General features: G+C 34.5%; 1 protein-coding gene across 2 annotated transcripts in view; it reads right to left on the bottom strand.

Annotated features, from left to right (window-relative positions):
* Positions 1 to 23,018, bottom strand: part of VWA8 (von Willebrand factor A domain containing 8) — a 364,311-nt gene that overhangs the window by 282,161 nt on the left and 59,132 nt on the right. For both annotated transcript variants that reach the window (XM_054701470.1, XM_037526940.2), the window contains 2 exons: positions 11,409 to 11,539; positions 8,161 to 8,271 (listed from right to left, as the gene is read on the bottom strand). In XM_054701470.1, coding sequence (XP_054557445.1) covers positions 8,161 to 8,271; positions 11,409 to 11,539 — 242 coding nt within the window. The remainder of the gene's footprint in view (positions 1 to 8,160; positions 8,272 to 11,408; positions 11,540 to 23,018) is intronic.

The raw sequence follows: 23,018 nt of genomic DNA on the forward strand, positions 1-23,018 counted from the left end.
TATTTACCCAAAGGACACAGAAGCATCAATTCCAAAAAGTACCTGCACCCCTATGTTTATAGCAACACTATTTACAATAGCTAAAGCTTTGGAAACAACCCAAATGCCCAAAAATAGACAACTGGATCAAGAAGATGTGGTACATATATACCATGGAATATTACTCAGCATTCAAAAAAGAGAAACACATGCAATTTGCAGCAACATAGATGGAGCTGGAAGGGATCATGCTCAGCAAAATAAGCCAGAAAGAAAAAGAAAAATACCGGATGGTCTCACTCATAGCAGGAATCGAGAAAACTTAAATAAAGGACCAGGAAAAAGAATAACTATAACAAAGAAAATATCAAAATCAACAAACAACTATGAACCAGAGACACTCTATGGGGGGTGGGGGGTGGGGAAAGGAGGGCTTGGGATCAAAATAAGGGGGTTGTAATTGTATGGGGAATATAAAAATAAAATTTAAATTTAAAAAGTGGAAAAAAAATAAAATGAAATGTCCATCCTACCAAAAGCAATATACAGATTCAACGCTATTCCAATAAAAATCTCAATGACATTCTTCAAAGAAATAGAAAAAAATACTGATGAAATTCATATGGAACCACAAAAAAACACAAATAGCCAAAGTCCTACTGATGAAAACAAAGGAGAAAGGAGGCATCACGCTTCCAAAATTCAAGCTATACTACAAAGCCATAATAATTCAAACCATTTGGTTCTGGAACAAAAACAGACACACAGACCAATGGAACCGAATAGAGAGCCCAGAAATAAAACCATACTTACATGGACAACTGATCTTTGACAAAGAAGCAAAGAACATGCAATGGAACATGGACAGCTTGTTCAATAAATGGTGCTGGGAAAACTGGACCACCACATGCAAAAAAAAATGAAACTAGACCACTATCTTTCACTGTACACAAAAATCAACTCAAAATGGATAAAAGAACTGGACATAAGACCTGAAACCATAAAATATATAGAAAAAATATAGGTAAAACACTACAAGACATACATCGCAATAACATCTTTAAAGACTCATCACCCAAAGCAAAGAAAATCAAGGAAAAGGTAAACACCTGGGATTACATCAAACTGAAAAGCTTCTGCACAGCAAAACAATAGGGTTTTGAAAGCTTCCAGGTTGGCAAAAATATCCAAGCACCAGGAGAGTGGCACACCCCATATTTTACTTGCTCTTGGGATCCTTCCTGCCCTCCCCTGATATAGCTCTTCACCTGGCTATTAATCTTTTATGATATCCCTTATAATAAACCTGTATAGATAAGTAAAATATTTTCCTAAGTTCAGTGAGCCATTCTAGCAACAAGGTCCATGACCATGTCAATTAACCGCAACTTTATTAATAGAAAATAAACCTCCCAAGCACTTTTCTTATTAATACAATTGTCAATTTGTTACTTTTACACACAATTTAAGTGGCAATGAGAATGGATGTTTTATAGTACAGTTGGATCCAAAGATAATATCATGAAAATTACAAATTTATAGAGTAATTTTTTTTTTTTTAGAAAAAACATCAATAACCAAAGAATCACCCAAGATTTTTAATTTCCCTTCCAACCTACCCTTTGGCTGTATGGATACAGATTGAGACCATATGCCATATTTAAAAATTTAAATACCAGGGCCTCCCCGGTGGCGCAGCGGTCGAGCCCTGGGTTGCGAAGCTGCCCGCAGCCTCTGCAGTGCCGGTTCGATCCCCGGCTGCTCCCTGGCTACTCCCCGGCCACCAGAGGAGGGTCCCACATGGCGTACAGACCTCTCCTGCCGCCCGCTGCTCCCCTCTGCAGTGTACTTCGGTCCTTCTGCCTGCTCTGCTCCCTGCTCTGGCTCTGGTGAATTCTCTCACCCTCCCGCGCTTCTGACTGTACCCAGTGCTTGTATAAATTAATTAATTTTAAAAAAGAAAGTAATCTTCATTTATATAAAAAAAGAAAAAAATAAAATTCCTATCTTTAAAAAAAAATTTAAATACCAGCAAAAATAATAACTAAAAAGAGAATACCTTATGGAGATGCTCTTTGATAAAAGTTTGAATTGAATTTACAGAAACAGTATTAGTAACTATTTCAGAATCACCTTGCCTCTGGTTCTTTCTTAAAATGTTGTATAAAATGAATAATGTCACTGAGGTATTCTTAGTTCTCTCAGATTCCTCAACAAGATTCATCTCTTCAACAAGATTTGTAAGCCTTTAAGGGGCAAGAGCCTGTTAAAGGACATGTCATACTGATACAAAACTAGCTTGTGGAAGGCTTTTAGTGTTTATGGGGAAAAATGTAACAACTCAAGATAAAAGATGCTGTTATGTAAGTTTAGGAAAAATTTTTATATAAAGGATCATAGTTGTCTATGTTCACACTTATAAGAAGAGAACAGGTTTAACTGTCAGCATAAGAGATTTAGGCTACATATTTTCTACATAAGTTTTTATGAATAAATTTTTCAATAAAACTAATGTGGTATAGTTTTTCTTGTGAAATCTTTAAAAAAGAAATGGAAGCAGGGCATATCTTGTATAAAATGACTATTTGTGACAGTTCATCAAAGTGGAAATTAGATCAACCACAAGAAGACTTTGCTACCCTTCATGCTACAGAATTTTCAGAGACCTAATTTTCTCAAATAGAAATTTTTTTAATGCAGTAAGATCCTTCTGGTCCAGCCATCTCATATCACAGTTTTAATAACTGAACACGTGGACATAAAAGATTTCAAGATAAAAGAAGCTACATGACCTAAAATCAAAAATTATTTAAGCCCCTGTTCTAGATTTGCTTCTGATTTGATAAAAGACCTTAGGCAAACAATTAATCTGAAGTCTGTGTCCTCATTTACTAAAGGAAAATATCCTCAAGGGGTATTGCACAAAGTAATTTTTTAAGAAACAAAGCAATACTTGAAAAAAAAAGTAAAGTTATTGGATCTATTAAAATGTAAAATGTTAATGAGCCATGATGCCATGAAAATAGATTCCAGATAGTAGTCAAATTATTCAAAATAGTTACAGTTTAACAGCAGTGAGGAAGACAAAATGAAAAAAAAATTGTATTTCAAGTTCTTTATTTTAGAATATCAGAACAGGATTACATTAATTTTTAGTTGCTCTAATAATTACCTGCTATAGGTTACTTAGGTTAATCATTTTCCCTCTCTGAAACTCCATTTCTTCTAAAAGGAGGCTAATTAAAGTGTTAATCTCAAAATTAAATAAGATAACCTCTGTCACATAGTAAGCCTTTAAAGAAAAACAATTACCTGTGGTTATTATGAATACTGTCATTCTTGCTATGGTTGTCATCATCTTTGCTTTTTCAGGGAAGTAACATAATATAGTAGAAAGAACCTAAACTTTGAAATTGAACCAATTCTGGCTCCAATCCCATTACTGCTATTTGCCATTTCTAACACCTGGTCCTCTAAGCCTCGATCACTTTACATGTAAGGTCAGGAAGTGATTTCCCTTCTAAAGATGTTTTGAGAAATGCACTTATATAAAGAACAACAGGGTCTCCTCAACAGAAGTAATTTTATATTTAAAAAAAAACAGTTCTTTTTATCTCCTTTTTAAAATGACACACAGATCTGTCAAACAGTTAATACTATGAGCAGACAACAGTTGGTGGGAGTAAGATGGCAATGGGGGAGAAGCCAAGGCCTGAGTGCTGATAAACACAGAAGCTAGAATAAACATTGAGACCTTCCCTAATTGTGAGCACTAGAACATATTACAATGACACCAGTGCAAAGAGTCTGGATCAAGTATCAAGAGTTCAGGCACTCTCTATAACCTTGTTTCTATAGGAAAAGCTTTCTAAATTCCAAATATTTAATTTATGAATGAATTTCTGAAATAACAATTTTGTAATTTTAATAGTGATTGCATATAACTTTAATAGTGCTTACATGTAACTTTAATAGAGGTTTCAGCATCCACAAATGGGATTTAGTTTACAAATAAATGTTTTCCCCCTATTTGCTAGAATAAGTATAAGATACTTAGACAAGATAAAAATTTTATGACCAACAGCACTGTTATTCTATTTGAGTTGCACTTGATGGTCTAGAATATTTAACTGGAGCATTAAAACAGCCTTACCCATACTTTTTCTATTAATAATGAGAGATAATTGAAAATAATCTAAAACAGGAGAGAACACATTAAAATATTATATTAACTGTTTCAAGTACATTTTTGTATTTAATATTAAACATATATATTGTACATAATGGAATTTCATAGTGTCATATCAATTAAATTCATAAGATTTAATATGAAAAGAGTTTCTGGCTTAGACAGTTAAAATAATTTAACTTCCCATCCTATCTTTCTATCCCCCAAATTATCTTGGGGATAAATAGTGTCTCCTCTCAGCCAAACATAAAACCTGAAAGTTGTTCATTTGTTATTCTGAGAGTTTGTATTGGCTTATCTTGAGTGATGCAAGCAATTGTATACTGATTTAAATGTCCTCCTCTCCAGCTCTTTGGAGTCACATGATAATAAATAAAATAAAAGAGACTGTTAACAAGTAAGAAAACAGTAAGGACAGCAATTGATTTTTAAAGGGTTATAAAGTCAATATTTAGGTTTTATTCAGGTTATCTAATCTTCCGAGGCAAATGAAAGTTGATGTGGTCTCTATTTTTCTATGAGTGTACTGATATCACTGATACAAATTTCTGTATTTGTTTCTTAATCAGTTCACTTTTTCAAAAGCTTAATTTATTATCTGCTTAGCAAAGTAACTGTATAAAATATTGAAATTACCCATACATGAACAAATAGTTAAGTTACGACAGCTAGTTACATAGATAAGCATGGGGTAATTTTCAACATTTTTTTGATAAACTGTAATTTATTTTATCCATACCCCTCAAAATACTCTGAAGGAGATTTTATTGTGTAAGAAGATACCCTAGTGCATGTGGGAAGGGAGTAGGCATGTCTAGTTACTAGCTAAAATATTCAGAGAATTTATAATCTGAATGAGGAGGCAAGAACGCACAGGTCTGGATAAAGATCATACCAACTAGAGGAAATAATAAGTATTAACGTTCTGAGATTGGAAAGTATTTGAACCATTTTTAAGAGGATGAGATTTGAAAGCATGGAAAGGAAAAAAGACGAGGTAGGTAAGATTAGGTCCTGTAGAATGTTAAAATCCATCTTAAAGGTTTTGGATTTTATTTTGGATGTCAAAGAATTGCATGGCTATAAGCAAGGAACTAAGAGAATACAATTATGAACAACACATTAGAGAATATTAATGCCCAGGAAATGAATGAAAAAATATGAAAACCAGATACCATCTCAAATAGTCTGAAGCAATCTAGAGAAATGACCAATATTCTTATACCTCAATCACAGGCTCTGAAGGTGTAAGCACATTACAACATCCTAAAGAACTGGTGGTCATCATAATGAGCTGGAATCACCCAGAAAGTGGAAAGTATAAAATATTACCATATATTTATGTATTACTTAAAATATTTAAAAACTGCAAAGTATGTATCATTTGAAAATGTTTTCTAGAAAGGCAGGAAGAATATAATACTGCAGAGTTTCATTTAAATAATTTATGCTTCAAGAAATTTATGCTTTAGTTTCTTAAATTTTAGTTTCTTTAATTTAGTTGCTTAAATTTTCAGTAAATTTAGTTTCTTAAAACAACTCAATTTCTGGGGGCTACCTGATGGCATAGGGGTTAAAGTCTAAGCACGATCAAGCTATCACTGGCCACTGTGGCATGAGTTTGATGTGGGGGCACATGGCTCAGCAGACCTCGCCTATCTCGCCCACTACTCCCCTCAGCAGTGTATTTCAGTCAGTCTGCCTGTTCTACTCCCCACTTTGTCTCTGGTGGGTCCTCTCACCCCCTTCCCTGACACCTCTGGCCTGTACCCCAGTTCTTGTATGCCTAAATAAAATAAATCTTTAAAAAAAACTCAATTTCTGATACCTGAATAGTCAAAAGTTTTAGTTTTCTGTAATAAACATACAAATCCATTTCCTTACTCAGTATTTGCATTGCAACAACTGATTCAGATATAAAATTCATTCAAAAATGTTCTTAAATCCATGTTCTACCAAACAAAGTCAGTTCTTCCATTATCATTTAAATACATTCTTCTCTCATAGCCTCTACTTACATTGTTGTCTCATTTTCTAACCCCTCTTCCCAGTTCCTCACTTTCCCAACTTGACTTCCATCTCTTCATTCTCATTGAATACAGAGGGTATTTTATTATAAAGGCATTTAGTTTTCCTATTTCTAATTAAAAATGATCTATGAAATGAACCTCTGGTATTATGTGAATAAAATGGATTTCTTTAAAATGTATTTGTGTGTCTTCATCTACAAATAATGACTTTAAAAGCTGGAAATCTGAAATTCCCATTCTCTCACCATGTGTGCCAAATTTGATCATATAAGGTGATGACTGAGACACAAACTGCTCCATTTTAAATACACTATTCTTTTTGTAATTACTAATCTATGAGACTGTGATTATCCTCATTTCCCAAAATTCTTGGACCCAGTAGTTTTTCACAATTATATCCCTTTAATTATAAAGCAATAGTGTGCCAACAAGAGAACTTCAAATTAAGAGAACTATGAAAGTTCATTCCTCACCCCTCTACAGACACCCCATTATACTTCTGCAGCAATAGGCTTCGTTAACTGATTCTTATATATCCTTTTCAATGTATACACAAGCAATTATATAGCTAATTTTTTTTTAAATCACAAAATGGTTGCATATTACATACACTGTATTGCAACTTAATTTTTTCCCCACAAAATATATCCTGGACATGCCTATCATTACATAAAGATTCACCTCATTCTTTTTAATGGCTACAGAGAATTCTACTTGCCACTATTTAGGCTTCCAAATATACATTATATAGGTTTTATTTACAAGTTTTATATATCAAACTATAATAAACATCCCTGCATATGTAACTTAGGATGCCTTGTGTGAATACATTTGGAAAACAAATTGCCATAGCTCCTGAATTCAAATGTATTTTATTTCCTGTTGATAGATATTGCCGTGTTTTCTTTCAAAACTGCATTGATTTATGTTTCCATCTATAGCAATGCTGTTTCCTCACCAACAATGAACATTAACAATCCTTTAATCTTTGTCTATCCGAGGTTAAAAAAAAGGCAAGTCACTATTGTTTTAACTTTAAATTTTTAAATAAGGCTGAACAATCTGTCACAAATTTATTGAACATTTGAAATCTTTTCTCCATTAATTGTTTAGTCTCTGTCCTTTTTTTAATTAGGTATTCCTAATAAAAACATTATTTAATATTTTAAATAGCATTTTTTTAAAAAAAAAAAAAAATTTATTTATTTATTTATACAAGCACTGGGTACAGTCAGAAGCGCAGGAGAGTGAGAGAATTCACCAGAGCCAGAGAGGAGAGCAGGACAGGCTGACTGACGAAGTACACTGCTGAGGGGAGCAGCAGGCGGCAGGAAAGGTCTGCGCGCCATGTGGGACCCTCGCTCGGTGGCTGGGGAGCTACAGAGGCTGCGGGCAGTTTCACAGGCCAGTGCTCAACTGCTGCACCACGGGGGAGGCCCCCTAAATAGTATGTTTAAAAGAAAGGTGTGACAAGCTTCCTTATGATAATATTTTATAAAATATTACTTTAGAAGTAATCTGCACCTAAGAACCACCCCCTAAAAAAAACCTATAGCTCCTAGAAGTTTACATTTAATTTCATTATGTTTAATATACTTTACTAAATTGATTTTAGATTAAGAATCCTTTAATAAATGTGCTAAAGTAATTTCTATATTAAAATCTCTAATTTTTTTAAAATCCAATTTCTGTAGGCAAATAGCAGGAAGCAAATGAAAATTTAAAAATCAGCATTTTGATTTTTAACTAACATTTGAGAACCATCAATTTCATCTACGATATCTTATTTAGTAATAAACCAAGAAGGCATTTCCAAGAACAGGGAAATGAAGATCTAAATTAAATCTCTAGAAAGAGAACAATGCATCTATCTTTCACTATTACATGAGCTACTCTCTTTCTACTTTAAAAATCAATTTTGTGCAGACCTAGAGTCACATGTTAGAGTACGATAAAACTTACCTGATCGATATAAAAAGCCGTGCCTGCACGAATCTCTCGACGCTGTTTAAGATCTGTTTCTGTAGTGTCCCTTGACAGGGCAATGTATTCAACCTCTCGTTTGGTCAGTTCCTGTAGAACAAAGTCAAAATGTTCAAAAAAATAAAATCAAATTCCCAACATATACTTTGGAGTCAGTCATCAGACAATGCCACTGCCAGAGAAGAGCTTTTGAGTACCATCTTTGAGGAAAATGCAAAAAATTGAGCATTAATCAAAACATGTACATGTCTCCTCATAGCTTTTATTGTAATCAATAATTTACTACCAATTATAAACCACTTAAGCCACGATAACCAAAATTATATTTTACAAATATTATTGCCTCCTGTAGAATTCTTTTCATATCAAAAGTTATAATTTTGTTTTCCCACAAATAGCCATTTCTGTAAATACTGCTCATCTTTTTTTAAAGGGTGATTTAAATTAATTTATTCCATTAACCAATGTTTACCAACTTCATCAACAGTGAAAATAAGGTAAACACCAACAGTTAGGACAACAGAAGGGAGAAACACATTCCTAGTGGTTCAGGAAGAAAAAGAAGGATGGAAAGGAGGAAAGGAAGAGAGAAAACAAAGTGGGGGAGAGGGTAAAGTTTTCTCTTTCCTTTTCCCCTTCTTCCCCCATCCCCACACACACTTACTCACAAATAAAACAGCAGATTTGAAGGAAAAATCTTCTAGAATCTATTTTAGAATTATTTATCCGTCCCTAAAGTCATTTTGCTCCACAAGTAACAGCTATGTACAAAAAGGCTTTCAACATTACCCTTAGTTTTGCAATGTTGAATTAAAATCAATGACATTCTACAATCAAATAAGATGTATACTATATTTTCACTAAACAGTGAGAAAAAATTAATATACAGGCATATGAAGAAAATAAGTTAAATAAGAATGCCATTAATGATGAAAGGGGATATTTTCTACATGACAGGATTTTTTTTCTCTTTATCTTCATGTGATATGGATAATTATGTACAATTGTTTGTCATTTAGTTTTTAAAAATGTGTCTCTTCCCATACACCCATAAAGTTAGGTATGGAAAGAGAGAAAGAGAGAAGGTACACACCATAGTGATGAAGATGTGGTGACACCAAATGATGGTTGTCTAAATGAAAATGAATTGCTTGTGAGAGCACAAATTTTGAGTAAAGTAGCATGTTCCCTTTTCAGGAGATACTTTCTTCTTGCTTCTGGAACACATGACTAGAATCTTGGTGTTTCATTGACTGGTTGAATGTTATCTCCCTTACTGAAAATCCCTGTCACTCATATTGGTTGACAAAGTGAAGTATGCCTCTTATTACTAAACTGTACCACAGTAATTTCCTGAATTGTCACACCAAGGATACTATCTGCAATCTCGACAGTTTCCTAGGACTCTCATCAGCCAACACCAAAGTCCCCTCACCTGCTGTTTTACAGAAGAAGTCTGAGCAAGTTCACAAACAGCACCAGGAGTATCAGCTGGAGGAGGGGGCTATGGTCTGCTAAGTTGTCTTAGGTTTGTTTAGTTTTTAAAATACTCTCTATAAAACTCCTTTTATCAGTTAAATATAAAATAAAAGCAACTATCAAATTATTTCTATTTAATGTCTCATTGGTTCAGCAGGCTAGCCCCCAAATTTCTTTCTTTTACTCTGGCTATTACTAAGTATAGGATCTTTTATGTTACAGCAATATAGTACTCACTCCACAGATGGCAAAGTGGTTTAAACTAGTACATTTTCATATGTGTTTTCACATCCGAAAGTTGCCTGAGCTCTATTACACAGTTTAAGGTATTTTTTTTTTCAGTTATTGATGTCATATAGGCCTATGTTAAATTTTTTATCCAACAAAGTTCCTATAAACTCCTAGTCCTTCTCCTACATTTCTAACAAGCTTCAAAGTCTTGCCAGAAACAAAAAAATCTCAGGGAGATACTGCAGTCTTTGAAATGAGTTAGCTAGAGTGCACATCTCACAATGTTAGCAATCAGATAATTTAATATGCTGCATTGGAATTGTAGTTAAAGATTAAAATGGTTGTTTATTTTAAAAATAAATAAAATAAGAGATTCTAAAACTGCAATTCTCAGTAGCTGACTCTACATTTTACGTAAGATACTTTTTTTCCTTGCGCATTAATAAAGTGATAATACATCAATGGCCATTATATATCACACACTGATTTCAGGACTAAATAAAAGACATCAAAGTTAAGGGCTAGTGGGAGTTAGGTTCTGACTTGTTCATTGTATTTTTATTATTCCTGCCCCATGTGATTTTTAAAGTACCAGAATAAATTCATGATGAAATAAAAGAGTACACAAACTATATTTAAATAGCAAAGAAATGAATTATTTAAAATCAAGTAGTGCAAGGAAGCTTTGAGCAAGGTTTTTTCTTCATCTAAAAAGTAAACTTTGGAACAGAAAAACATCATCTTACAGCATTCTTCTAATTATTAAAGCAATGCTGATGGAATGCTAACAAAGTAAAAAAAAGTCTCATAATTATTTTTATTTGGGTTAAGATATTAATATTTCAATTTATTTCACAACAGTTCTCAGAGAACTGCAAACATTTAAGAGGATAACATGTGAGAAAGGAGAAATAATATGAAATCTGAAGTCTAGGTCCAACATTTATTAGTGGGATAAAGCTTTAGTGAGTTATTTATTCTCTGTAAGCTTGTTTTCTTATCTATTTAAAGAGGAAGAAAAAGAGAGAGGACATATAAGAGATATTCTATGACCTGAGGCTCCCTTTAAAGACCACATAACATCAAAAAGTCAAGAGAATTCTGTGTTTTTAAAATGAGATAAAAGACTGTTCCCTGAGTAGTATAAAACTAAATTTTGTTTCATCATCTCAAAAGTTGCTGATTCTATCTGCCACTCATTATGTGAATTTATATTTCATTTCTGCTGGAGTGGAGCTATTTCTAGTTATAGCAAAAAATTGCTAATGCTTTGAAAGGCAAATTTGCTTCCCAAATAATTTATTCTAAGTTCTGTTTTTTAATTGAGTTAATGCTGGTTGATGTTATTTTTTAGAAGTATAGGATCCAGTTCTTTATAAACAAATCATCCTTTAGCATTAATTTTTTTCAAGTAATGACTAATCCTGATATTTTAAAAATTCTTTTTATTCATATATTTTACAACATACTTTATCAAAGTTAAGACCTTTAGGAATTCACAAGAGTTGGTAACTCACCAGGTACTGCATAGCAATTGATCTTCGAAGGGGCCCAGGAGGTCCTATTAGAAAGACATCTTGTCCCAAAAGGTCCTTCTGCATAATCCATCTTAGATGTTGAACTACAGACTGAGCCAGAGAATCTGAAACTTTAAGGGGGAAAAAAAAGATGAAATGCAAATCAGACCACTACTAATAATATAGATAAATCTCCAAGCAAGGACAACTTATTAAGTATATACATGCAATACATATACACACATTAAATATATACATATATTTGCATACACAGAGAAATACATGTATTCATATACAAATGTAATATTATACTTGGTGAATTTTCGGTCTTACAATAAAACCATTATTTTCAATGTTAACACAGGACAAAGTTTAAGATACTAGTCATAAAAATCCCACATTTAAAAACTCCTAAGAACATCTGAACAATCATATACAAATTTCACTAAAAGTAAAAAGTGATTTTCAAGAGTAATATTGAAAAACTAGCATCATTACTTTATCAGAATTTTATAACCCAGTACTTTGGTTCTAAAAAGAGGAAACAACCAAGTCATTCCAGATAATTATCATAGCCTTGAAAAATTTGAGAAAACTGTATTATAACTTAAGTCAGCAAAGGGTTTGAGATCTCCCAACTTTCTCTCAATAAGTTTGCTGTAACAAGCTCATGTGGCTTAAATTATTTCTTTAGAATTTAAGCATGTTCTTCTGTACCAACTATCTTGGGAATATAAGACTACACCATCCTTCTAAGGCTAGACTATCAAATCACATATCAATCTGCTCTTCCTCTAAACATTTTTAAAAATATTTCAACTAATACAATTAATTTTTTTGCTCGTTTGTAAAAACCCAGTGACCCAGCAAATCTATTCCTACTTATATGAAAAACACTCTTACAATTCTACATGAAGACACACATAGAATTCTCATAGCAGCTTTGCTCAAAATCATACTAGAGTTATTTTCATAATCCCTTCCAGCTCCATCCAGGTTGCCATTAATAGCATGGATTTGTTGTGGTTTTTTTTTTTTTGATAGCTGAGTAGTATTCCATTGTGTATAAATATCTTCTTGATTCACTCCCCTGTTTGGGAGCATTCAGGCTGTTTCCACATCTTAGCTATTGTAATAGTGCTGCTATGAACATGACAGTGATGTTTCCCTTCAGATTAGTGTTTCTGTGTCCCTTGGGTACATATGCAGAAGTGGAACTGCAGGGTCATAAGGTAAATCCATTTTGATCTTCTCAAGAATGTTCATATTGTTTTGCACAGGGTTAGACAAGTCTGGAGTCCCACCAGTAAGGAATCCAGAGGGAGAGTTAGGGAAGGGTGAGAACAAAATGAGGAGGGAGGGTGGACTGTGGTGGTGGACTACTGGTGCTTTGGCGGAGGGATCACGACGGTCATAACACACGAAGGGGCGATCTACTCCCAAAATACAATGTAAACCAACATTGCCTCAATTTTAAACAAATTTTTAAAACTCAAATTAAAAATGGATAAAATGTACACAACATAGTGACAAAACCAAAAAGAACTAGCACTTCCAATATATGTTTAACTCTTGAAAGACCTAATTTTGAATGAAAAAAGCTAAGTCAGAATTACATGATGCTATTTTGATAAAGCTCAATAAAATAGCAAATTGAATTCATTAGAAATAGATACATACATATGCAATGAAATAGAAAAAGCAAAAGAATGATTCAGGATAATGGATACCTGGACATGAAATCAGAGAGATTTGCATGGATATTCAATGGTATTGGCAATATTCTAGCTTTTAAACTGGGTGTGGGTTATACTATTTGTTTCATTATTGGGTTATTTATAAACACATCCACATACATATAAAATATAAAGTCTTTTGTTTGTATCGAATATTTCATATTTTTTAAACTTTGTTTAATCACCCATTGAGATCAAGAAGGCTTACATAGGACTAAAATTGACCTTTTCCCACTTGACAGCAGAGTATTGCTCAATTAGTTCCCCCTAACCCCCTCAGAAAACTAGTATCTCATCACTGGAAAAAAATAAAGAAAAATTTCTGATTTTCTTAATCATGTGGGAAGATCAAATACAAGGTATTGGGCAGACTAGTTGGTTTACCATGTTACTGGGTTGACATTAAAGTATCTTATAATTTTCTCCAAAATAAATTAACTCCATTTGAAAATCAAGAGACTTACTACCCTAGTGGAAATGCTTGGCTTCTCTCCCATACTCTATGAACCCTCTACAAGATGATCACCCCCAATGAGGCAAATACTGGTTTCTGGTGGGGGGCTTAGGAAAAATTCTTAGATATTACAATGGTCTGTGGTCCACTAAGGGACACCATGCATAAAGAGATACCCAATATATCTGTAGTGTTAAAATTTCATGGGACTGGGTAAGAGACAGTCAGTGGGAGAAATGTCCTTAGAAGAGCAATAATGGAAAATAGAGTGAGAAACACTGCTCAAAGCCCTACAACTCTGAGGATCTATCAAGGAGTTTCACACTGCGAGGATGTAATTCACCTGAGCTTGGAGAGTCACCTTCATTTGTAACTACTTGATGTTCACTTAACTATTTTCTTTTCCACCTCAAACTTAACTCCATCTTTCTGCTATGTAGTCCACTCTTTGTTATTTCAAGATGAGTCAGCCTGTTTACTGTTTATAAAGATGAAATAAGAGTCAAGAAGCTCTAACTTCTCTACCAGTAAAATTATACAATATCCACTATGTTGCAAATCTACTACCTCTCTCTTCTTACTCTGATATCAAATATATATTTAAAAACTTAAAACAATTGGGCTTTTTTTTTTTTTTCCACATTTGCCCAAACCTCAGCAAACTTTGGCCACAGGCATTGCTGCGCTACTCCAGTTTTGTGTCACTCCTTTGTATTCATTCCACTTTGGCAATGTGCCTGAACTTCCATTACCTGGACTTCACTATTTCAAACAGGAAATTTTCAAAGTCCTAAAAAGGCAAAGCTAAGTTGGGTCTCTTCAGCTTCCTCCCACCTTTTATTATTTATTACTATTTGTAACTACTCATAGAGTCTCAATTTAGTTCTATACCATTCCATTCCATTTTTAAGGCCTGGACTTTTGAACTGTATTCATTTTCAAGACTTTTAAAAAATGAAGGCAGCAATTCCTAATCAAACATAAAGTCTGCCTCTCACATGTTGCCAGTGTTAATTAAGTGTGAAGTCTTGAGTATATAAAGTGATGATAAATGTAACATCCCAGACAGTACATAATATGTCATGGGACTGTTGCTGAAAAATACTATGCCTGGGTGACACTTCTCTCAAGGTTTCTGTTGCTTGCTCACCACTAATGAGTTATTCCTAATGAGTCATGATTAATCCCAGGGAAAGAGTTCCTCTGTTTCCCCTGCCTTCTGAAAAAAGAATTTTCATGGGGACAACTCAATAGTGAATAAATTTCTACCTTTAGCTTGAGCTTCGAGGAGATGTTAGGTTATCCAAAACTTATTAGCATCAGATTTCAATTCTATATCAGTTTCTTAATATGCATAAATAGTTTCTGAATCTTGTGGCTGGCCCTGTAATTTATGCTACACCTTCATAAAGAGCTCTTCCGTTCCCTCCTTTTATCATCCCCCAATAACAATAGCCAAAGTTTACTGCATTGCAGTCATGTTCCAGGTAGAAGTATAAATGATTTTTCTTACAGTATCTCACTTAGATCTCACAACAACCCTAGGAGGTAGGAGACTACAGTAAGTAGCAAGGACATGGACTCCAATCAAACCTTTCAAATTCTAACTCTGCTGTTTACCAGTTATACAACTTCAATCAGTTATTTAAACTCTGCCCAGCTTCTCCATCAGTATATGTACTTACTTATATGGTTGTTTATAATGATGAAGTTAGGCCCTTAAAACAGTGTCCAGTAATAGTTAAGTGGCATGCTGTTTGTTACATACTCATCCCCATTTTACATAAAAATCTTAAAGGTATTATCATTTGTCCACAGTTGGTAAATACATAAACCAAGATGTAGACCTAAGCTGTTTGAGTTCACAGCTTACACTCTAGAGATCCTTTCCTCCTGCTCCTTCAAATCTGTCAGCAGGCCCTACCTTTATGTCTATGACTTTCCCCACAAATAAGAACTTCATTGGGCTACAATAAATGTAATCATTTGAGGGCCTCCCTCATGGTGCAAGGGTTTAAGATGCAACCTATGAAGCTGCCTGCAGCCACTGCAGCACAAGTTCGACCCCCCGCCAACCAGGGAGCAACCCACTTGGCGCAACAGACCTCTCCTGACTTGCCCGCTGCTCCCCTCAGCAGTGTACTTCAGTCAATCTGCCTGTTCTGTTCCCTGCTGTCTCCGGTGAATCCTCTGACCACCCCCACCCCACACCTCTGGTCTGTACCCCAGCTCTTATATGCATAAATAAATAAATCCTTTTTAAAAATCTAATCATTTGATTCTATTTTAATTATGGTGATAACAATATTATATGTTGCTCCTTTATGAAAATTTCAAATTCATTGTGTTGCTTACATGTTGTGATCAGAGAGCCCAATTCTCAACAAAAGCCCCATTTTTACTTATTCATATTTTCACATACTGTATGTTGTCAAAGAAATTATTTGTCAGAAAATTGCATTAAACTACTCAAAGAAAGCATTATGTACTGCTGCTGCGTGTCTGTGGTGTATTTTACATTAATGCTTGAAAAACTAGCTGTATTTTTAGGATGGCCTCAAGAAAACATGACTCATTCTTAAAAGCATTCCAGAAATAGAAACAAGATGTCAGACTGCACATTACCAACATCTGCACAACAAACTGCCCAACTGCCATACATAACCTCACATAAACACACAGTCCAGTGCATGAGCGAAATCTCTGACTTTGATACTTGCAAGTATAAGAGGCTACCTTCCGGGAGTTCACATCAGTGAGTTCACATCAGTGAATCAATGCCAAAATAGTATGAGAACTTGATCCTATGGTCTATGAGTCCTTCTCTATGTAAAAAAGAAACATCTGGGGCCTCCCCGGTGGCACAGCGGTTGAGCGCTGGGTTGCGAAGCTGCTCGCGGCCTCTGCGGCGCCGGTTCGATCCCCGGCTGCTCCCCGGCCACTGGAGGAGGGTCCCACATGGCGCGCAGACCTCTCCTGCCGCCCGCTGCTCCCCTCAGCAGTGTACTTCGGTCCTTCTGCCTGCTCTGCTCCCCGCTCTGGCTCTGGTGAATTCTCTCACCCTCCCGCGCTTCTGACTGTACCCAGTGCATGTATAAACAAAACAAACAAATAAATAAATAAATAAATATAACATGCCTCTATTAAAAAAAAAAGAAACATCTGGCTCATGTTGAACTAAATTCTTTATTCAATTCCTAGTCAATACTTAATTTCAAAATAACATATACTATTTTTGCCCAGGCATATTCAAGAGTCTTAAAATAATCCTATTAAAGGAGCCTAAATTATAACTTTCTCCTCCTCTACAGGCTTAAATTTGTCACATATGTAAAAATCAAAATTTCAGTTATATGTAACTCAAATTCCACTATAATCTTTCAAAATACATGACATTTTCTTAGTATCCCAAGAGGCAGTAAAAATATAAAGAAAAGCCTCTCTAGCCATACAGACCTGATTGTGATGTCCTATCCTGCCCCTTTATCAGTGCCCCAGGACAAGTATTTTGAATCTTCTAGACCTAAGTTTCCTCATTTTCAAGAGAGAGGTAATGCTACTTATCAAGAAGGGTTGTATTGAGAATTATGTGTAAAGCACCTTGTCCAGCCCCTCAGCCAATGAGAACAGGTATGGAAGGATATTAAAGCCCTATTCTCTTCTGCAATATGTTCTGCCTGGAATCCTAGACAGCAGGATACACAGTGTGGGCTTGGTAATTACAAATGGACTTCTGATTTACACACAAATTACCTGCTAGGGCTAGAGCCCAACCCTGTGGAAATAGGGGAAGGAATCCAATATTTACCACATCCCTAACTGGTAGAAGCTTCCTACAGCATTTCATTTTATTCAACAGCCATTCTTCAAAACTATTCAGAAAGAATCTGAACCTAGCTCTGTCACAATCCCTTACATTCACTCCTCTACCACATCCTATAGACAGATTTCAAAAGAATCACAACTAATCTCTGCACGACACGTAGATGTCCCTTTGCTGAGCTGTTACCTGTCTACTGTGTGTCACTGTGTACTTGGATACAATGGATCTCAGGAGGGAAAGATGGGCGCAGGGGCTAACTGAACTAATCAAATCATTCACACAGTTACATCTATTAGGAGTCTGCCTAATATATGAGCAGCACCAAAAATACAAAGACGAATATAATAAAGTCCTTTGGAGAGTCAAAGAAAAATAACACATGCATTTACAGTATAAAACCTCAGTTTGTATAAAGCTGTTCACAACAAAGTGGGCTGATGAGTCTGACCCCATGCAGCTATAATCAAAACTAAATGAAAAGTATATATAGTACTGGTCAGTACAGTACTCACATAGCAAAAATGCCATTATTCTTAAAATGGTAAAAATACATCAACCTACATTAAATAAATTAGAGCATATCCAAATACGATGATTATCAAGCTGTTCACTTTTTGTGTACAAGTGCTAAAATAGGAGTATATATACATATTTTCCTGTATTTGCATAGAGAAACACAGGAAAGAGACCCCTGAAAATAGTAACATGGCAAATAATGTGAGCGGGAACAGGGCTAATTTTTCTCAATATATATCCTCTCATACTGGTTTGGTTTTTGCACCAGAAAACACTGACACAAGAAAATTTCCATAATACACTGTTTCATGAAAATGGCCACAAAATACCATATTATAATATTTTCTTATATGATGCATGCATATATTCATTTTTAAAAATATTAGATAACTTTACAAGCTTCAACTCATACAAAGCATGTTCTCTGACTAAAATTTAACGAAAATAGAAATGCCTTTGGAAAATCTTCAAATAATTAAAAACTAAATAGCACTATTCTAAATAAAGAATAAAAAAAATTACAAAGCATTTTGAAGTGAATAAAAAATGAAGACACAATGTAACAAAAATTATGACATACAACTAATGCAGTACTTAGGAGAAATTTTGTAGCACTAAATACCTATATTGAGGAAAAAATGCTTTTAAATTAATTGCCTCAGCTTCTACCTTAAGACACTAGAAAAAAAAAAAGCAAGTGAAACCCAAAGAAGTAAAATCATATTGGTCACAGTTTAAATCAATGAACAAAAAAAGTTAAGAAAAATCAATGAAACCAATTTTTTTTTTAAGATTTATTTATTTATTTATACAAGCACAGGGTACAGTCTGAAGCACGGGAGGGTGAGAGAATTCACCAGAACCAGAGCAGGGAGCAGAACAGGCAGAAGGACTGAAGTACACTGCTGAGGGGAGCAGCGGGCAGCAGAACAAAATTTTTTCTTTTTATTGAGGTAACATTAGTTTATATTGTTGTATGGTTTGAAGTATACAGTTTCTCACCTCAGCAACTCTACCTCACACTAAACCCACTACCACATGGCCAATCACCATCCACTACTTCCTACCCCTTTGGTAACCAACATTTTGTTGTCAGAGTCTAAGGGTTTTTGTTTCTGTTGTGTTTGATTGTTTTTTTTTTTAATTCTTTATATTGGACATATGAGTAAAATCATGCAGTATTTGTCTTTCTCCTTTTGACTTTTCAGCTAGCATAATTCCCTCAAAGTGCACCCATGTTATAAAAAAAAAAAGGCAAGGTATTTACATAGGGGGTTAGGGAGGGGGAGGAAACCTGCTCCATACAAAGAGCTGTACATGAATGCTCTGAGCAACTTTATTTCAAAAGCCTCAAAATGGTTGCGACGATGTTCATCAACAGGTGAACAGACAAGCAAACTAGTATTTCCATATAATAAAATGCTAGTTAGCAATAAAAAGGAATGAACTATTGACCCAATATGTAAGAATCTCAAGTAACTTTGTTGATGGAAGCTAGACAAAAAAAAGGATATATTGCCTGACGCCATTTATATAAAATTCTAGAAAACCCAAATAAATCTATAAAGTATAACAGCGATTCCCAGAGGAAACAGAAAACATCATAAAGGGGCATAAACTTTTGGAGGAATAAATTTATTTGATCAGTATTTTGATTATGATTATATATCATACTTATATACAAGTGTCAAAACTTGTGCAATTGTACATTTTAAATATATGAATTTCAAGTAAGTAAACTACACTTAATAGTATAAAAATACTAGAATAGCATATTAAAATGTTCAGTGTCTATAATGAGGCTCATGGATGACTGTATTTAACCGTTGTGTTTTTCAGTGTTTTACAAGTTTTCCGCAATAATCAGGTTTTATTTTTATGATTGAAACAATTACAAAATTTTATCTATGGTAGCCATACTGAAAGTAGGGAAGAACTGATTTTAAAAAGTTGGTGGGTGAATATTCTGCCTTATCTTGGATCACAATTTAAACCCAAAGTTCAATTTGTAACTCAGGTTCTGAAAGTGCTTTTCTATAGCTAGTCCCATTCATGACACAACCACCACCAAAAATATAAAATAAACCTCAGGAATAACGCTTGGTTATGAACACATCTAAGAAAAGTTAGAACTTTTCAGTTCCTATCAAATGAATCCAAATTCTTTAAACCTAAAGTATGAATTTTTTATCTTTATGAGTCAGATCACAGAAAAAGCAATACTTACAATGGATATATTCTTCAAAAATAAAGTTTCACTCTAAACAATGAGTTTTCATTAGCTGTTTTTAAAGTTACAAATGTAATACATGTTTACTATAAGTAAAAAATGTAAAAATAAAAAGTAAATGATCTATCTTGAGCAAATTCTACTATTCTACTCCTAAACCAATGCTGCAGAAAGGAGGCAAACCTGGGGACCTCCCTGGTGGCACAAGGGGTTGAGTCTCAGCACTATGAAGCCATCAGCAGCCATTGCAGCACCAGTTCAATTCCTGACCAAGGAGCTAAGCCACATGTTGCAGACCTCTCCTGCTTCGCCTGCTGCTCCCCTCAGCAGCGTATCTCAGTAGATCTGCCTGTTCTGCTCCCCACTCTGTCTCTGGTGAATCCTCTCACCACCCACTGTACCTCTGGCCTACACCCCAGCTCTTGTAGGCATAAAGAAATCTTAAAAAAAAGGAAATCTTAAAAAAAAGGAGACAAACCTGCAGTTATAACCTTGTACACTGTTCTCTGTATACAAATAGACATGTGATAGCTATAAACAATGTTATAAAAATTTTTAATGAAAATGGTTATCATATAATTTTTGTTTAATATCATATGGACACCCTCTAGATTCACAGATCTAAATCTAACATTTTTTTAATGACTGCAGAAGATTCCAGAACATGAATATACAATAATTTATTCTATTTCTTTCCCAAGAAATCACTATCAACATAGGACAAAGCCATTTTTCCGCAATCTTGTCAATACTGGACATTTAAATATTTTTTATTTTTGGCCAAGGTGATATATGAAAATTGCTATCTTATTGTATAATATCCACCTCCCTAATTTTTTTTTAACTGAAGTAACATTGTCATATAACATTATATAGGTTTCAGGTGCATAGACTTTTTCACATCAACATCTGTATATATTACATTATGCTCATCAACAAAAATCCAGTTTCTATCCATCACCATGCAGTTGACTCCTTTCACTCAATAATAACCCCCCTCCGCATCCCTTCAGGTAACCAATACTTTGTTCTTGCAGTCAAAGCATTTGTTTTTGTTCTGTCTGTTCCTTTGTTTTGTTTATCTGCCATATATGAGTGAAGTCATACAGTATTTGTCTTTCTCCATTTGCATCATATCACCTAACATAATAGCCTCTAGGCTCATCCAAGTTGTAGCAAATGGCAGGACTTTTTTAATAGCTGAGTAGTATTTCATTGTGTATATAGAAACCATCTCTTTTATCCAATCATCTGTCCATAGGCACCAGGGTTGTTTCCAAGTCCTGGCTAATGTGACTAATGCTGCATGAACACATGGGGGTACATGCATCTCCTTGGATTAGTGTTTTCTTTAGCTAAATACTTAGTAATGGGATAGCTGGATATGGATATTTCTATTCTTTTTTTTTTTTTTGAGGATTCACCATACTGTTTTTCATTTTAGCTGCACCAATTTACATTCTCACCAACAGTGTATGAGAGTTCCCTTTTCTCCACATCCTCGTCAATCCCTACAATTAAGCAGGGTTAGAACACATGTTCAGGTGCTTATTGGTGATTTGTATATCCTCCCCTGGGATATGCCTATTTAAATTATTTATTTTCTTCATGTTTCTTCTCATTTATTTTTATGATGTATTTGTATACTGTTATTTATATTTATTATTACTGTGTCCATCATATATTTAACATATTCACTGATTTTTAAGTGAAGGTCTTACTACTTGAATGTATTTTCTCATTTAATCAAGTCAAAAATAATGGCTAAATTACCAGGTAGAGCCAAAGAAGCCCAGCTAGCAGATTACACATGAATTGTACTGTACTGTACATCTGCAATGAAAATTGTAGAAAGTAACAACAGTTGTCACTAAATAGAAAATAAGCAGCAATAAAATGCAAAATGAATTTTAACTCATCTTACTAGGTTGTCTAGGAGAAAGAAGCTTAAGGAAAATCAGGCACTGGCTAGAGATTGTTGTAGAGACACTATAGGAAACTTTAGGGCACACTGAGGAGCTTTATAAGTTGATAGGGTCCTTCCGATGGGGGAGGGTTCTATTCTTAAAAATGTATCTAGAGAAATTTTAAACAAAATCCTATTCTCAAAGTAAATTCTCAAACAATGAGAGAGAACAGGTGCAATTATTGGAAAAAAAAAAAAAGCAAATCTTAAGAACTGTTAGCCTTGCTTCCCATACAGTTTTCAAGTTCTGGCTCTATTAGCTAAGGAAATCTTAGGCAACACTTTCCTGGAGGCCTTCCGTGTAACCTTTGTCACAATTCATTAGCTGAAAAGGAGCTGCAATGATTGCTGCTGGTTATGTACATTTAGACAAAAACAACATAGCTTTTCCATGCTGTTCTGTCACTTTATGACATTGATGAATTTCTCAAATCTCTTATTTACAAATTAAAGACAAAGATTTTCCTCCCTTCTCAAAAAAAGGATCTCATAGCCTACTGATTTATGCCCAAACTAGCCATTTTAAGAGCACAATGTTGTAATTAATTCTTGCAGAAAATCTTTGTGGGTCATAATTGCTTGGATAAGAGTTCAGTGTGTCCAGTAACCCTACATGACCTCACATACAAATGGTCCACTAACTGCACTAAGATTATGTAAGGAAGCAGAAATTTAACTAAGGTCAGGCCATCCTGCTACCCTGGAGCAATACCTCATAAGGCATATCATAAAACAAATAACAGCTTTGATACAATATAGTTTAACCTTAAGCACAAAAATATGAAGAAGCAACTTTTCAAAAACTGCCAATTTCACCTAAGCCATGAGATTCAGTTTTTATAGAAAAAAGCAAAAAAGCTTCAATTATCGACTTCAGCACTTGGA

The sequence above is a fragment of the Talpa occidentalis genome, unplaced genomic scaffold (assembly GCF_014898055.3).
Source record: "Talpa occidentalis isolate TD23 unplaced genomic scaffold, MPIMG_talOcc4v2.1 talOcc4.5, whole genome shotgun sequence".
Taxonomy (NCBI): Eukaryota; Metazoa; Chordata; class Mammalia; order Eulipotyphla; family Talpidae; genus Talpa; species Talpa occidentalis.